Below are 16451 nucleotides of genomic sequence, written 5' to 3' on the forward strand. Positions count from 1 at the left end.
AAATCTAAGACAGTTTATTGATTCATTGACTGCAACGTCAACAGACACCCAGTCACAAATATTTTGCCTATAATTCCTGAGCACTACAAAAGCACTGTAACTGATTACAGAAAACCTTTTCCTTGCACTAGAGGTCATTTAAGGATATGCTAACTTTAATTCCATTTGACTCGTGCCAAATTCCTGGTTAGTAAATACTTTTTATGTTAGGGCTGCAAAAAAGCTTCTGTCATTTTTCTACCAGTAACTAAACAGTGGCGCTCTGAACTTTTAAAAACTTTTATATTAAGTGGAGGCCCTATAAGATCTGCTGAATCTGCAAGACCTGAAAAATACAGGATATGTGTGTCTGACTTCAGTGCCTGCACTTAAATAACCCACATTGTCTAGCTATTGTTAAACTGAACACAGCAAGATAATGATCTCACTGCCCATGTGAATCTACCTAATAAAAGCCAAGGGGGTAACAAAGGGGAAAAAAGTATACCTATAGAAATTCTACAGAAAGGACCCTTCAAAGGTTGTCCTGCATTTGAACAGCAGAGTATTTTTTTGGCTCTGTCAGCACTGACTTCCAAACAGCTGATCCAAGATTGGAAGGGGGCAGGGGGGAAGTTGGAACATGCTTAACTTATAAAACAGAACTAGAAACCACATGTCCAATATAAACAAGTTCCAGGTTCCTGCTCTGGGATGTGCCATAACCCTGTTCAGCCAGACAATAACACAATGCAACAGTTGTATTTTAAATGGTTAAAGGTGCCTTCTTTTCAGATGAAATCCAATTGTGCGTTTGTTTCATAAAGAGCTCCAGTTTAGTGAAAGGTTTGTTTATGCACAACTCATGTCACAAACAAATACTTTCCAGTGTCCTGCAGAGAAGTATGTGCTACGGCAGAAGAATCGTATACAGATCATTCAGAACACTTTTTCCATAAGGCTGTGATTAATTTCTAATACAAACACAGCTATCAATTGCAATCATTCATTCATTAAAAAAATTGTTTGCTGGTTTACTCCAGTCTATCTGTAAGACTTAGGTCTTGCTGTTGAGAAGGAAAGTGCTGCTACTGGTGTCTAGGATGAAGAAAACTACTGGAAGGTGATCCATCCACACCACTTCCAGTATTAACAGATCTCATTCCACTGGGCCCAAGTGTCACTTCCATGCTAAAAGGAAGATAGTTTGTGGAAAGAGAATTCTGTGAAGTTTCTGATTTTCCACTAGATACACAAAGCTTTCCCCCTGTAGCAAAGCAGTTCCTCAACACTGTATTCTGTAAATGATGTTGACTGGAACAGCAATACTCTAATTGGGATATTTTCAGTTAATTACCCTCTGCTCAACTTCAGTTGAGCACAGGTTGCACAGGCTGGCAACTCACTGCCTGAGCTAGACTTGTCTCAGTAACTGTCTTGGTCTTAGAAAATGTGATTTCCGAAGAATTGTGGAAGTCACAAATTGATTCTTCTTTCTGCATGTCGCCTCGCCCCACCCCCCGGTTTATGGAGTGTTTCAGTACAACACAACCATGTGTGTCTCCTCAGATTCAATGCAACACTCACCTGTCTTTTATGTCTTCCTCTTCCTTCACTCAGGAAAAGCAAACAGGGGACAAGCGGAGGGAAATTATGGAGAGAGAATATTAACTATGCTGATTGTACCTGTTTCAAAGACAATGGTGAAGAAGGAAAAAGAAAATAGTCTCCTTTGTAGTAGACCCTCTCTCCATCACAGTTATGACAATGGTAAATACAGCTTTGCTTTAATGGCTTTTTAGCTACAATGCCTAAGCTCTGTTAATTATTATCAGAACCTTCATTTCTGTGACTTCTGCATTATTAATATCTCCATAAAGACTGGGGAGAAAAAGGAGTGAAAGGAAGGGAAGAAAAACCTGTAGATGTAATTATCTCTAGCAGCTAATACTGCTCAAGTGTGGTAAATACAGTTGTCAGCCATCAGGATTCTCCATGCAACCAATCTAAACCCAACTCTTTTGCAGCTGAATTAACTGAATCCTATTATTCAGTCCTGAACCAGTCAGGTAAAAGGAGTGAGTAAGGGTAGTTCTTCTGCCTTTCTTCCTGATTTCAGTTCCTTTTGAAAAAGGTAAGTTTTAAAACTTGCTTATTCTTTTAAGAAATGTATGCCCTGTGCTTATTTCAAAGATTTTGACAAAAAGAGACATACAGCATATATGCTGCTTGTTATCTTCAATGAACATAGTTTGATGCAGGCTTAGGATCGGTATTTTTAGGTAAGAACTTCATTCTTTGGAATTGCATGTTAGGGTGAGGACTTAGGCAGGGCTGTAAATGAAGTTGTTCTATGTTTTCAGCTGACTTTTTTTTAATATGTTAAAACTTTCTTAGAGGAAGTAAGAAAGAAGTTGCAAAGCTCTTTCAGAGTGAACTAAAACAATGCTTTGCAGTTTTGTATTGTTTTTAAAAATACAGGCTTATTAAAAGACATGTAAGACCATCAGTTTTCAGAAAAATGCAGGAGCAGGTTGCTGAACTATTTAACACTGAGAAAGAATGCTTATGGCTCAGGCTGGACAGACAACTGTTTCATGAGGCTGGCTTTGAAGCTGTCCTGAAGCTATCGTTTTAGCCCACCTCAGAGAAAAACCTTACAGAAAAGATTTTGATGCACTTAGTAAAGAGAGGAGGGGGAAGGCAGCAGAAGAGCATTATGGGATACAGCAGCCCAGAGGCACACTGGAGCTTTGTGACAGTCTGACTGTATGCTAATGATAGTGAGTTAGGTACACAGAGCCAGCTAGCTGTTCCTAACTTCTAACACAAGAAGTCAAAAACAGGAGGCCCAGCCACTAAAGCTGAAACTGACGAGCAAACACACAGAGGGCCAAGCTCTGTCCCCTTCCCTGTGAGAAATCAGCACTGGGGAAAGGCCTTTCCAGTTTCCTCTGGCATCCTGTTCAGAGGGAGTGCAGCTTCCCATTCAGTCCTGGCATCCAGAGCAGCCCAGCTGGCAACTCAGAGGATGGACTGAACTAGTGGCACCCACTCATTTCTTCCTGCCCTGCACAAGAGCAGTGTGCAGCCCTGTTTTCCTCTGCTCCCTCGAGTGGCATGGGAGGCATTATATTAAGTTTCTCCTCTCCTAATCTTCTCCTGTGAAGGCTTGCGTCTTCACAAACACTGCCTGCTTGCCACATGCATGTAGAATCACTGTGTGCCTACAGGCAAGCTAAAGGAAACCAGAGCCACGTCTAGTCCACATTTTTTAGCTAACCAGCTACATTTCTGGTAATTGCCAGGTGGTAAAAAGGAAGAGAAACTTTTTCATTGATACATAAACTTGCTTCTTGCTACATTGGTTAATCAGTTTCTTCACATGCACATAGGTAGCATCTTGATTCAGACCAACTTCAAAGAAGTTGTGCTTTATCACTGTGTTTTTAATTAATGTAGTCAGAGCAAATTAGAGCAAACTAGAACTGAAAGTGAAAACCACCTCCTGTTTAAAACTTACTATGTGTACTCTATACAAAGGCCACTTTACCAGCCTAAACAGAGGCCTAATGCTACTCCAGTTTGACCAGACTAATTGTTATGCTGTTGTCACACTTGTCACAGTGAAGTCTGATTGCTTTATTTCTCGGATTGCTTTCAAATGACAAATACATTATGAATTTCTCAATCTTCACATACTTCAGTTACAAAGTAATCAGAAAAATTTTGCTTAGGGAAACAAGACATAGTAATTGAGGGGGGAAAGAGGGTACATAAGTTAAAAACTAACTTTTCTCATATGGTTCTTTAGTGTTGTCCTCAAAAAAGTTATTATAAAAATTTAATGTAAAGAAATGGAAAATTCCTTAAAGTGAATGGAGAGGAGTCAGTCTTTTCTACCTATTTAAATTCAGCTAATATTTCATGAATAAGGGTTAGACTGAAAAGAACAACAGATATGAAGTAACATATCCTTCATAAATGCATGGTTAAGTAGGCTGAACAGATAGCTGTCCAAGCTCTCCCAGCTAGAGGTCAAAGGTCTTGACTGCTTTCTCTTGGATGATTCCTAACCTGACATCTAGGAAGAAGGGTAAGATAATTAGGATGGTCTTCCCTTCTTCCTGTGTCCCAACAGCCATAAAGTCAGCTAGTTTAATAGAGGAGCCACCTGGGCCCCAAGTTTGTTTCAGTGCAAGACTCTCATAGTTAAGAGTCCAGACTGAGACTGGTACCCACACCTCCTTAGTTTACGCTAATTTGTGCAAACACATTTAGTTCTGATGATCAACAAGCCGTCTCTGCATTATGAGGTACTACTTAGTGACTAGAACCAGTAAGTTTAGAAGGACATTTCAATGGAATTAAGGTTTCTCTGCATTCATAATGGCATGCTAATGAAGATGGCTTGAGAGGTCACAGTGATTTGGGGGGCTGCAATACATAGGATTCTTGTGATCCCTGTCCGAAATCCAGTCAGTTTTTCTCTACATGTAAATCACACAGTATAATGCAGTATGCTGTGGCTCTCTACAGCCTCTCAGAACACAGTGCTCCTGGACAATGCTTTATGAGGTTGTAGCCTGTAGATGGCTATCAGGCTCTGCACTATCTCTCTCCTCCCACTGCTGCATCAAAAGAGACAAACTGGTTCCCAGTGACTCCAGAGAATTTCCAAACCTTCCTAGTGACCCTGTGCCAAAAACCTGCTTACAGGAAGGAGAACTTTGTCATGTAAATGGTTTATCTGATTTTCTGAAAGTCCTTTCTGTTTAGGAATTTTCTCAGGAGTGGAGAGAATTTTTAAAACTGGTGTGCCAGTGAAATTTTTGTATCAGTGGGATCAATATAGCTTGGGACAAACAGGGTACTGCATCTGTGGATCACAACACAGCTTCTGAGGACCATGGGAACCTCAGTGGAAAAGAATCTAGGCTTGACATCTACCCACTGACACTAAATACAACCTTCTGGTAAACATTAAAACTTCAAGGGCTTTGTGGCTGATGATCACGTTGAACTCCAGGACATCTAGTGAGAGAGTAGGGTGGAAAACATAAACATTTGAAAAGAAATGTAGGGGGAGGGGAAGAGTTTGAAAGCTGGTGGAGAGAACAGCAAGGATTTTGGTGACTAATGTTTTCTGCCTGGTTCGAGGGTTTGTCAATTTAATAAAGATGAAGCATTCATAAGGCTGAGATAGCTTAACCGCTAGTGTACCAAACACAAGGGACTGTGGATTGCTCTAGCACATTATGTTCTAACAGAGAACTTCATTCTAAAACCCTGTACTCAGAGCAAGGGCCTAAGGACAAAAGGCAGATGCTGCTTCCTTGGCTATTCCATCTTCTGCTTTAAGTAGGATAATTGGCATCCTCTGCAGTATGGTTTTTGCTTTGGACATTTAGGCACTGAAATCTGGCGCTAACTATCAGGATTTCACATGGGGCACCAAACAGCTGAAAATAGTACTAGCTTTCAGTCCCTACCAATGTGGGCTGGATTTGACCCAACAGTACTTGGAAGGCTCTATCTCTTTGCCACACCATAAGCTCAATGATCTAGGCTATCCTTCCTCCAGGCATGAAGAGCAAAGCCTTTAGTTTCTGAGCACAGTAGCAGACAAGGACAAGCAAGTTTCTAAAGCAGGTCATAAACTGCACTATTCAAATATCTCTAGCACTATCATCAGTATCTTCTAGCCTGCAGTACTGTTCTTAGCCTTCAGTTCACCCCTAAATACCAGCTCATCTAGTCATACAGCACATGGAAGAATTTCCACTCCATAGCAGAAGGTTTTGATTGTTTCTTAGTAAACAGGTTTGGGAGTTACTAGGGTAGCTCTTTAAAGCACCTTGCCTGTGTACTTTCACCACTGCTTGGTGAGGTGGATGGCCACCACCCTATCCATTTGACAGATGGGCAGACTGATGTGTACATGTTGCTTAAGTAGTTCAGGACCACCGGAAACCAGAGGAGACCCAAACCCCTTGTTCTAAATCAGTAAAACCTATTATGTGTTTTGTAAAAACAAATATTTGCCAGTCCTGGAAGTCACTGCTTGTTCTGTTAGCTTAACTCCTAGCGTCATATAAACTTTTCTCAAGCCTGTCACAATTTCTTTTAAAGAAAGAAAAAAAAATCAAACACCTTAGAAAGCATTCTGCAAGAGGAGTAAAAGGCATTCAAGCCTGTTTAAAACCCAATCCAAACAGAGACAGACCTGTTGCCAGTGAGGAGGGAAACTTGGCAGCTTTGTTTAAAGCTTCCCACACGGACACTGGAGACACAAGAAAACAAAAGAAGCTGCAGTCCCCGAGGGTCCTGCCACTCCGAGGGCAAAACCAGTCCCTTCCCTGCTTTTCCTCTAGCTCTCACAGACACGCACAGGCTCTCTTCTCTCAGTGCCATCAGCTACAGCAATAACCAATTAAGCCGTACAGACCTGGAAACAATACAGGAAATGAAGAGTTAAAAAAAAAAAAAAAGGAGGGGGGTGGAGGAAAAAAAACCCAGAGAACTTGGAGGCAAGCCAGCGTCCCCGAATGACTCGGCTGAGCCGGCAGCCCGGAGCGACACTCCCCACCGGCCCTGCCCTCCCTCTCCTCTCCCCGCAGGGCGGGCATGCCCAGCCCTCCTCTCTCGATCAGGGACAGGAGTTCCCCTTCGTGGTCTCTAGTTGGTTTGAGAGCCCAAAAACATTGCTAAATTTATCTTTAACTGTTAGGACAACGGCAAATGCCAGAAATAAGAAAGGAAAAGAACTGAAAATTAATGGCGACAATTCCCTGCAAGCCAAGTGGAAGCACCCTTTCTGCATAACTCCCAAGGAGGCAAAAAGCAGTTACACCGTGCAAAGCAGGGCAGGCTGTCTGGGGTGCCAGGAACACGCTGTTCCTTTGGCTGTGCAGCACAGGGAATTGTCCATCCATATGCTCAGACTTGATAGGGCTTTCTTCTCTCCCACAGAGAGCAAAACATGCCCTCAATTTAGAAGGGCCGTTGCTCTCAGGAAGGCAACGGGAAAAGCTAAAGGTGCACTGAAGGTATGGCCTGTGTGCGTGAGGCTGCCACCTCTGAGCTGAAACTGTTCAAGAGTCACTGAGTCACAGTTAGTGCTGAGGATCTTTTTCTTAATGCTCTTTAAAAGTGAACTGACCGTAGATCTTCGTGAACTAATTTGTTGTCTGAAATTACTCACTGGAACAGCTTGCACAATCACGCCCTAGTCGGTATGGTGCCTCAGCCATATGTGCTATGATCACTGCCCTCAGCTGAGATCAGTCTCCTCAGTTTTTGGTGCTCCCTGTCTGACTGGAAGCCATCCTGTTCCCCAGCACCAGGCAGAGGCACAAGGTCTGGAAAGTCACAGGGCCTATTTCAAGATGGCCCTCCTAATATTTTCAGTGCATAACCTTCATAGTGCTTGCAAGACTTACATGCACACACACATACACACACATGAAGTGGATCTCATAAATTATAATAGCAACAAAAAAAGTGGCCAGGTAAGTCTTCACCAAGAAGTAACCACTGAACACTGCTCAGAACAAGTTAGTGCTTCCATCCAAATGGTTTTTTTTGTTTTGAACTAGGTTTTACCCAGCTGCCAGAAGCTTTTTTGAGACCGCCCATGTCCCCCTCTCTCAACACTTTCAACAAATGTCTCCTTGTGACTCATGTTCAGCCTCTCATCTGCCTTTCCTGCCTACTCTAGCTTTCACACAAGTGTCTGCTAAAGAAAGAAACAGACACACAGTCATTCAGGTGCCTCTAGAACATTTAATTTTAAAATTTCAAGAGCCTTGATGCTTGCATGGAAAGTTATAAGCTGGTATAAAGGTAGTGATGGGAGCAAGGGGTAGGAAAAAAGTAAACGGGGGAGGGTAAGAAGCATTGCAAAGGGAAGTAGAAGACACACCGAACAAGAAGGCTAGCAGCTAGAAATTACAGCTTGGTACAATTCACACAGACGACCCACACACTGTTCCCTGTGACATTAAGTAATAAAAAAGGGCAAGGTTAACTGTGAATCTATGCCCAGTAAGGGTTTATTCCCAGAGGTTTTTTTGTTTGTTTGTTTGTTGTTGTTGTTTGGTTTTCCCGAGCTTGAGTTCTGAGGGATGAAACCATAATGGTGGCCAAATACAAGTTTGTTTGGTTTTGGTTTTTTCAACATTCATTTTAATTACCAAGCTGTAACAAATAAATCTCTGGCTGGTTTGTAACTAACCTGTGTGGGTCCTTAGATGAGCTTTAAGATGGGAAGATTTGCCATAAACTTTTTCACACCCCACATAGTGGCATTTGTGCTTTTTCTGGGGTGATCCAGGGTCAGTCCAGCTTCTCATGCGTTTGTTCTTTTGTCTGGGACTTGGCTCAGTTACTGCAGCCAGGCTAGTAGGTGTGGCTGCTCTTCCTCCTCCACGCTTACCAGCCGAAGACACACTTTCTTCCCCAAACTCCTTAGGAGCAATAGAAATGTGTATTTGTTCTGTGATATCAAAGGTTTCTGATTTTTCCATCCTTAGAGCGGGTGAGTTTGGGACATGCTGGTTGAGATCAGCTAAAATGCTAGCTACCACAAGTAACGATGATCCATTGTCTTTCCCAGTTTCTCTGACTTCCCGCTTATCTTCTCCATTCGATGAAGGAGGTATTGCTGCATCAGGTTGAGGATCAGGCTCTCCTTTGGGACTATGGATAACAGCTCGACTGGACATAGAAACAAGGCACTCTGCTGCAAAATGATCCACATATGCTGCTGTTGCCATTTTTTGTAAGTTTATAAAGAAATCCAAACAGAAGAGGGAAAAAAACCCCACAACACTGCTCTTTCCCTTTCTAAAAAGATTGTGTGAGCAGACTTTTTCCTCTATTATTTCTTAGGATCTCTTTGTAGAAGTAAAGGCTGATTTAGCAGCCATCAAAACCAGACTTTGTTCGTGACGATAACACCCAGCTCGTCTCTAAATCAAAAAAGCGTTGGAAGTCCAATGGATGAGAAAAAAAAAGAGCAGACAGATCCTGGGCACTGGCAGCTGGTTGTCTGGAGTATGAATTAATGCTGTTCTTTCGAGAACGCAATAAGATCAAGATGCGGTTTCCCCAGCCCTTCCATTGCGTTGTGACAGTAGAATAAGCTTTCCCCGTTATCGCTCCTCGGAGTCGCCCGGACCCCTGCGGGGGCGTGGCCTGGACAAACATCTGGGCCTGACGTCACCGCGAAGCCACATCCTGCGCCCATCAGGTTGGCGGCGCGCGGGGCCGGGAGCTCGGCAGCGCGCGGGCAGGGCCGGGCCCGCCGCCCGCAAATGAAAGGAAGCGGCCGATTGGCTGGCGGGGGGGCGCCGCGCGGCCACGCCACCCGCCGCGGGAGCGTGCGGCACCCTCCGCCCCCCGCAGCCACCCCAGCCGCAGCGCGCAGAGCGGCGGGCGCCGGCCCCTCCGCCCGCGGGAAAGCGCCCGCAGCCTGCCCCGGCCGGCGGCTGTGCGAGCGTGAAGCGCCCTCCCTGCCCCTCTCGCAGGTCGCTGCCCCCGACGGGTGTTAACGATTCGGGGCGTGCCGCATCGGGGCCCCTACCGCGAGGGACGGCTTCACAGGCGCTCAGCTGTTAAAAGGAAGAGGCTGAACTAGACAGCGTGAGGCTGGAGCTGCTGCAAGCGAGAGGAGAGAGCGAGGCCGCGACGCCCGGGCCGCGGCTGCACGGACAGGGGTCGTCTGTGGATTTTAATAGGTTGCGATGGGTTTCAGTAACTGCCAGGGAACACACTTGAAACCGCCTTCCTTTCAGTCAAAACTCTGGCTGTAGCACTCTGCTGCCTCTAAATTATTTGAAAGTACAAATGAAAATAACTTTCTATTCATTATTATTCTCAGCTTGCAAAAGGTAACAGCTCTGCCAGTTTTACAGAGACAATGCCCAAGTGAACAAGAGCATCGCGCGTGTGACTACCTCACCAATCCAAAGTAAAGAAATGCATTTGAATTCAGGTCTGAAAGCAGTTAGTCTGTGGTGCTTCTTACCTTTTGTTGGAACGTTTCTCCAGACTTAATTCCTGTCTTCAGTATAGAGAAACCTTTCCTGTGAGACAGAGATGGTCAGAAAGCAGTAGGGCTTCTTTGAAAGCCTTTCTGGATGGCAGGTTTGAGGGGGTGTCAGAGGAAGTGAACATCTGTTGCAGAAACTCAAATAGTTTTGGTGTTGAGTAAAATACCAGTTTCATACACATGAAAATGTTGTTCAGGAGCAACGTCTGCTCATGCTTCCGCTGCACATTATGAAAAAACGTACTTTAGGTTGTCATGCAACAGTTCCTCTCTGGGTCAGGCTCGTTGGTAACCTGTGTCTGCCGAAGTGCTCCCTGTCTGCTCTCGTAACAGAGCAGCCTGTGGCGCTCCACGGGACTTGAATCACTGCAGCCATGGGAGGAATCAGGCATACAACCCGTGCGGGAGGATGTGGTTTAATGCGGAATTGAGCCAGATATTTCTGATGCAGGCAGATCATACCATTTGTTCTGCTGAGCACATCTAGAGGAAACATTTACACATTTCCAAACAAAAAACTTGAGTCTGGGACTTGCCTAGATGAAAAAGGAATTTTGGGTAAAGCATTTTTATAAGAAACTTCAGTTGAGTTCAAGCTCAACCTCCTCTTTGAGGGAGGAGTATTGCTTACATAGACATACCTGGCAGTTCTTTAGAATTAGTAGTAGATTCAGAGCAGAAACCCTGCAGCTCTCCTGGTTTGAGGAGAAACGTGGGCTGTTTTCAGGGGGCTGAGGAAAGGGCAGAGTTTAGGCCCAAGTTCTCTGTCCTTACCCCAACACCAAGGACTATTATCAGTAAACAGCCAGGAAAAGGGACACTTGGATTACTGTGGTCACCAGCCACCAGCAGGCTTTGCCTGAGCACTAACGGGGAGCTTCCAGAGACACCCTGGTTATCTCTGTGGTGCTCATCCCACACAGCCCCCTCAGCACTGCTGTGCTGCTCTCCTACCAGCTCTCCTCACCGCTGTCTCATCCCACAGTGTTCCACCATAACCTGTCCTGGCCATGCTGCTGGCCCCGCTGTGTAGCAGCAGCTTCTCCAGAGCTCCCTGTGGCTCTGGAGGGTTGGAGTAGCCTGGCCCTGGCCAGGGGAGAGCTGCTGGTAGAGGCCAAGAGGGAGTTCAGCAGGTCCCAAGAATTTCCCCTCAGCACAGCCCTGCTGTTTGCCTGGCCTGAGGAGAGAGCCCTCAGGAGAGCCGAGAGATGTGATTGGCTGCTCTGCTCCCTTTCTGGAACCTTCCAGAGAAGGCCAGCCAATCAGGAAGGAACCTTCCATGCTGGGTGAGGTTCTCCTCAGGGGATGGTTTTCTGGGTGCTCTGTTGGCAGGGAGATGTGTGCCTCTCCATGAGGGTTATGATCCGATGTTGTTTGTATTTTGCCTTCGTATGAGCGGGCAGGACACAGCTGGGCGCATTCCCGGAGCCTTTGGCTAGAGGAGAGAGGCACTGCGTCATGTGCACGGCCAGGCCCGTGGGCAGCAGGTAGGCTGTGAGGGGAGGTAATGGCTGGCTAGAGCTGATGGCAGGGATAAGTGCTAACTCTTTTTTTTGTCCCCAATGTATCTGTTAGGTTTAAAGACTTGTCCTGATAGCAGCTCCTGTTATATAGGAGTGCTTTTCGTGTAAAATTAATGGCCATAACCAAGGCCCCAGTGAACTTCATGAACTCTCTCGTACTTCTGCAATTTTGTGGTTGAGAGCTTGTTTTTGATATCAGCCTGGAAATGTGACGTTGGCTGTGCTCTGTGTGGTTAAGGGCAGGCTGCTAAAGTGGGGGGCCTCAGGGGAGGAGGTTTGTTTTGATGCAAACTTCTTTTTTGTTTGGATAAACCTTTGGGACAGGACATCATTTGGGAAAGAGCAATGTTGTGGAGGTTACTTGTAACAGACATGCTTTTTAATGTGAGGGAAAAGTGAGTCATATTTGGCAGGTGTGCATGTTGCCCAGCTAAGGTTCATCTATTACACTCTCTTAAATCATGGTTATGAATGAAAATATGCCTCTGACTTTCTAATAGTTGACTAGAAGTAATTGTCCTGTCTTGCACACTGTCAGTATGAAAGAGTAGCTCTCTCTTTGCATATACAAGAGCAGGGTGTAGTAAGTGTGTTTGTTACCTGGACATGAAAATTCCAGCTTTTTAGTGCAGGACTGCAAATATTAAATGCTTCTGTGTGGACTAGCAGTAGCAAATCAATAGCCTCTCTGCAGGCAGCAGTGAAGAGTCCTTTGTAAGAAGTTCAGCCATTACAGTGTATCAGTAGTACAAAAAGATTTTATGGAGATTTGCTAGCCAAAATACCATATGCATTTATCAACTCTTTCTTGTAATAATAATAATAATATATATACCTGCCTACTTGCTAATTGTTATTATTTACTGCATATTTATTTTCTCTGAGCAAGTGGCGAAGTAAATTTCTGTACGTACACAGTATATCTTAAATTCACCTCTGAATATCCTGCCACTGTTGACTTGTTCTCACCACATGAGCTGAATTTTGAAATGGAGATTAACAAAAACATTTAAGAAAAATATATTTTGTCTCTGTCTTTGCTTTATTTGATTATGTTGTTGATGTGTTCTCACCTGCAGGCATTTGTCCCACAGACAGAGGTGAGAATTTTTCCCTCTGTTATGGCACTATTTTTCCATCAACTCAAGTAATGCAGCCTGGGGTTTGGCAGAGGTTTTTGATATTTAGTGTTTTCTTAATAGGTAATTTAGAGTTTTGTTTAGTTACAGATGCATAGCAGTGGAATAATTTTAAATCTAATCCACCCTGTTCTGCCCCTCCCAAAAGAGCTCATTGTTTTAACTAACAGGAATAAGCAGCTTTAAAATGCTTTGTGTGATGAAAATAGTTTTATGACCTCTATTAACAAGAACTTTAAACATAATAGAAAAAAGTCCTTACACAAATGCCATACTTGCTTCAAAATCAGCTGAAGTTTTATTTTGTGTGGCTGAAATAAATAAATCAAAATTGAGCTGTAGCAACATTTTTCATAACTGGTATAAAACCCACTATTCCAGTTAAAAGAATGCTGTAACATCACATCCTTATAAACCAAATGATAGTGGAAGTCAGCAACATGCAAAACAGGGCAATCTGAAGCAGGAATTTATGAGTGAGAGATATAAGGAATTTTATCTGAGAAAAATTAGTTTACTATTCCCAAGAACATGATATGATCTAAACATGAAGTTTTATAGCAGCAGACATTTCATCAGCACTTTTCCTGCATGAATTTGCTCAATATTTTTTTCTATTTTCATACACTTCTGCTTTATATCCAGTGAGTCAGACACAAAAGAAGTGTAAACCATAGGAGTTCTATGGACCTCAGTGAAGTTACATTATTTGACATCACCTCAGGAAGCTCTTTATGAGAACGGAAAAAGTAAAAGGCCATGTAGTCCCTTTCCCTGTTTCAGTTCTTACACAGCAGCTGTAAGATGAAAAGACCTAGTTTCATTTTATTTTGTCTATGTAAACAGTTCCATGTTCAATAAAACTGAAGAAACAAGGGGGAAAAGGAAACTTAGGAAACAGCAGATATCTCTGGCTGCGTTCTTGCAGTACCTGTATTCACAATCCTGTCTTTTGATAGAGTATCAGCCTTTACTGATACTCTGTGATTTGATTTACTGATACCCTGTGATTGCTCCATAGTGATTGCATGGTTTGAGGGTGGGCTCTGGAAAGAGCTGTGTAAGAGTGGTTGTTTGAGTTCATAGCCATGGGAATAAATGGGGACAGAATTGTAAAGCCTATGGCCTGTAGCACTCTCAAAGATAAGCATGCTTAATGATGTCTGTCTTGTTCATATCAGGTTAATAATAATGCAGAACTGGTAGAAGATAGGAAGAGGGAGAGGAAATGAACAGGTTTCTGCCAGAGATGTGCCACACTGGGGTGAGTGTTCGTGCAGTGTTGTTTTTGCCATGGCTTCCAGTGACTTTAATAAAAGAGTGAGACATTCACCCTCATGTTCAGAAACCCTTTAGCTCAGTTTGGACAAATCACTATGTTACAGCAAGTAATTGTTTGAATTCATATCAACATCACCAGTTAGTCTCCAGTTGTTAAAGACTTGGACTGTAAAAAAAAAACAATCCCCCAAAAAACCAACAGCACAAAAAACCCCACCAAAACACCCAGAGGCTCTGGTGTTTTGACAATAAATTCAACAATACTTTTGCAAAGGGTGGGGGTAAGACTTGAATATTAAGAAGATGAAGAAGCCATTAAAGATGGCATCTAGGAGTTGGCAACTTGGACATTTCAGAAACCCTGCAAGCAGCTTTGGAAAGCTGAGAAGGCACTGTAAGCTTTAGTGCAACAATGTGCTATGTCACTGAGCTTCCTGGCTGTGTTAAGAAGCAAAAATGCTAGAATAGTGACTAAAACAATGGTCTTGCCATCTTTCTTGCTCAGTTGAATCCAGATAGGTTGGAAATTTCATGAAAGTGCTTTTGCAAACTCTCCCATTTGATTTTCAGTGTAATTTGATGGCTTCTGTTGATGGACAGACTTTAAATTCTTGAGTATTGTTCTTCCTCCATGTTAAAATTAGAAAAGTGCTATTGTAATTAATGATTGCACACAAAATGGTGGAAGGCATTATTGATATGGCAGAGATAAATGAGTAATTAGGAAAATAAACTCTTGAGGGAAAAGCCCCCTCACTTAAGATAGAGTTTTGATACTTGTGGAAGATGGGACACAAAAAAAAGACTGCATTTTGTAATAGTTTAGATGTTAGAAATGAGCATCAGTGATACTGTATGTAAACTGTATCCGTTTTAATGGATTTCTTGGGAGGACTTGTAGTGAGGCTATCCACATAATTGTTGCAGCCACTGTGTGTGCAAATAATGCCTGTGCATTTCTAAGCAGCAAGACTAATTGGGGGCTATGGGGTGGGGAGAAGGGCTTGGTTTGTTTTATCTATTTATATATTTTTACCTCTTCTTGAGAGAAGAAAGATGGAGAGGGAGGCTTAGTGAAACCATTGCTGCTTGCCCAGGGAAATGTTTTATTCCAGCACTTTTATTTTGGAATCAAGGCCTGGTTCTTTTCCTCAATAATTTTCTCAACTTAGATACAGCTTAGCACAATGTTTAGTAAGCAGATAGGTGTGTATTGAAATGTGAGATGCTTTTTTTTAACCACTTTTTTCCCCCCCTTTTCCACTTTATTAGCTTTTCTTAATGCTACATATAGGACTGGCTGTATAGCAAAGCTACACTTGTCTCTGAATTTCCTGGATGGACCTATAAAGTGGTGCATGTGGACTCTTCCAGCTTCTCTCTCCGTGGCACAACTCTCCTCACCCCTGGACATGGGGGCTGGCATCACTGCCAGCATCCAGGCATCTCTTAGTTACTTAGGTGCTTGTAAGGTTCTGGGCTTCTAGGCACTGCCCTTTCCATACTGGAAAGAGGCCAAAGTAAAGCACTTCTTTGTGAGCAGCAAACTGAATCATGAAATTCAGTTTCTGCTTCAGCTGTCAGACATCAGGTACTGGGTAGATCACAGAAGACATCTGCAGTTGCTGTGCTCATGACATTCTTTTTTACACATAATCTCTGAGAAAGTTGTAACTGAAGAAAATGCCATACTTGAGGCTGTATAGGGCTATTTCTCTGGTTTCTTTCAGCCATGAAGCAGGCAAAGAGATCTTTTTAAAGATGGTAGTGCTGTTTCTTGCAATAGTGATCAGTAGAGCATCCTGAAATGCTTCACAGTGATCAACATCACTGAATACCGCAAGCAGACCTGTTCAATAGTGTGCCTGACCTCTGCAGTTGAGGCATGAGAGTGTCTTGGTTAATTTCCAGGTACAGGCATGCCCTTCTGCTGTGGACAGACCTGTGAACTACTGACCCACAAGTAAACATTTGGGGTTTTTGCTTTTAATTTCCTTTTTCATCTTCCTTTTGCCTTTCTGTCTCCTAATTTTCATAAGGCTGTTGTTCTTCATACATTACAGGAAAGCAATTCAATGAGAGCAAAGCTGTAGGACAGTGGTCTGTAACACACTAGGAAAAAGGTTCCAAGTGAAGGAGTAGCACCTGGTGGCTGGTGGTTCTGAGTCATCCAATCAGAACAAGCCAGCGGCTGCACCATTAAAGGACCTTTTAATTGTTGATGTAAAAACCGAAGAATATTGGGAAGTGTAACTTTCCTGCCCTAAAAATATAATAAAATTTGAAATTATTAAATGCAGTTCTCAATCTGGTGCAAATTTATGAGGAACTGGATCAAAAAAAGAAGGTAACTTTTTTTTAAATGCAACAGCAAGTAATGCTTACCAGAGTAAGGGAGCGTGTTCAGGTTAAAGTACAGCAAATGTGGGAAGGTAAAATATGAAATAATTAATTTTTCTATTTCCAGTCTCTGTA

General features: G+C 43.2%; 1 protein-coding gene across 1 annotated transcript in view; it reads right to left on the minus strand.

Moving 5' to 3' along the window:
- Positions 1–9504, minus strand: part of KLF13 (KLF transcription factor 13) — a 33045-nt gene extending 23541 nt beyond the window's left edge. The window contains exon 1 of the mRNA XM_056346202.1: positions 8216–9504. Within this exon, the coding sequence (XP_056202177.1) occupies positions 8216–8756 (541 nt within the window). The 5' untranslated portion in view covers positions 8757–9504. The remainder of the gene's footprint in view (positions 1–8215) is intronic.
- Between the last annotated feature and the right edge of the window lie 6947 nt (positions 9505–16451).

Source organism: Falco biarmicus, chromosome 7 (assembly GCF_023638135.1).
Source record: "Falco biarmicus isolate bFalBia1 chromosome 7, bFalBia1.pri, whole genome shotgun sequence".
Classification (NCBI taxonomy): Eukaryota; Metazoa; Chordata; class Aves; order Falconiformes; family Falconidae; genus Falco; species Falco biarmicus.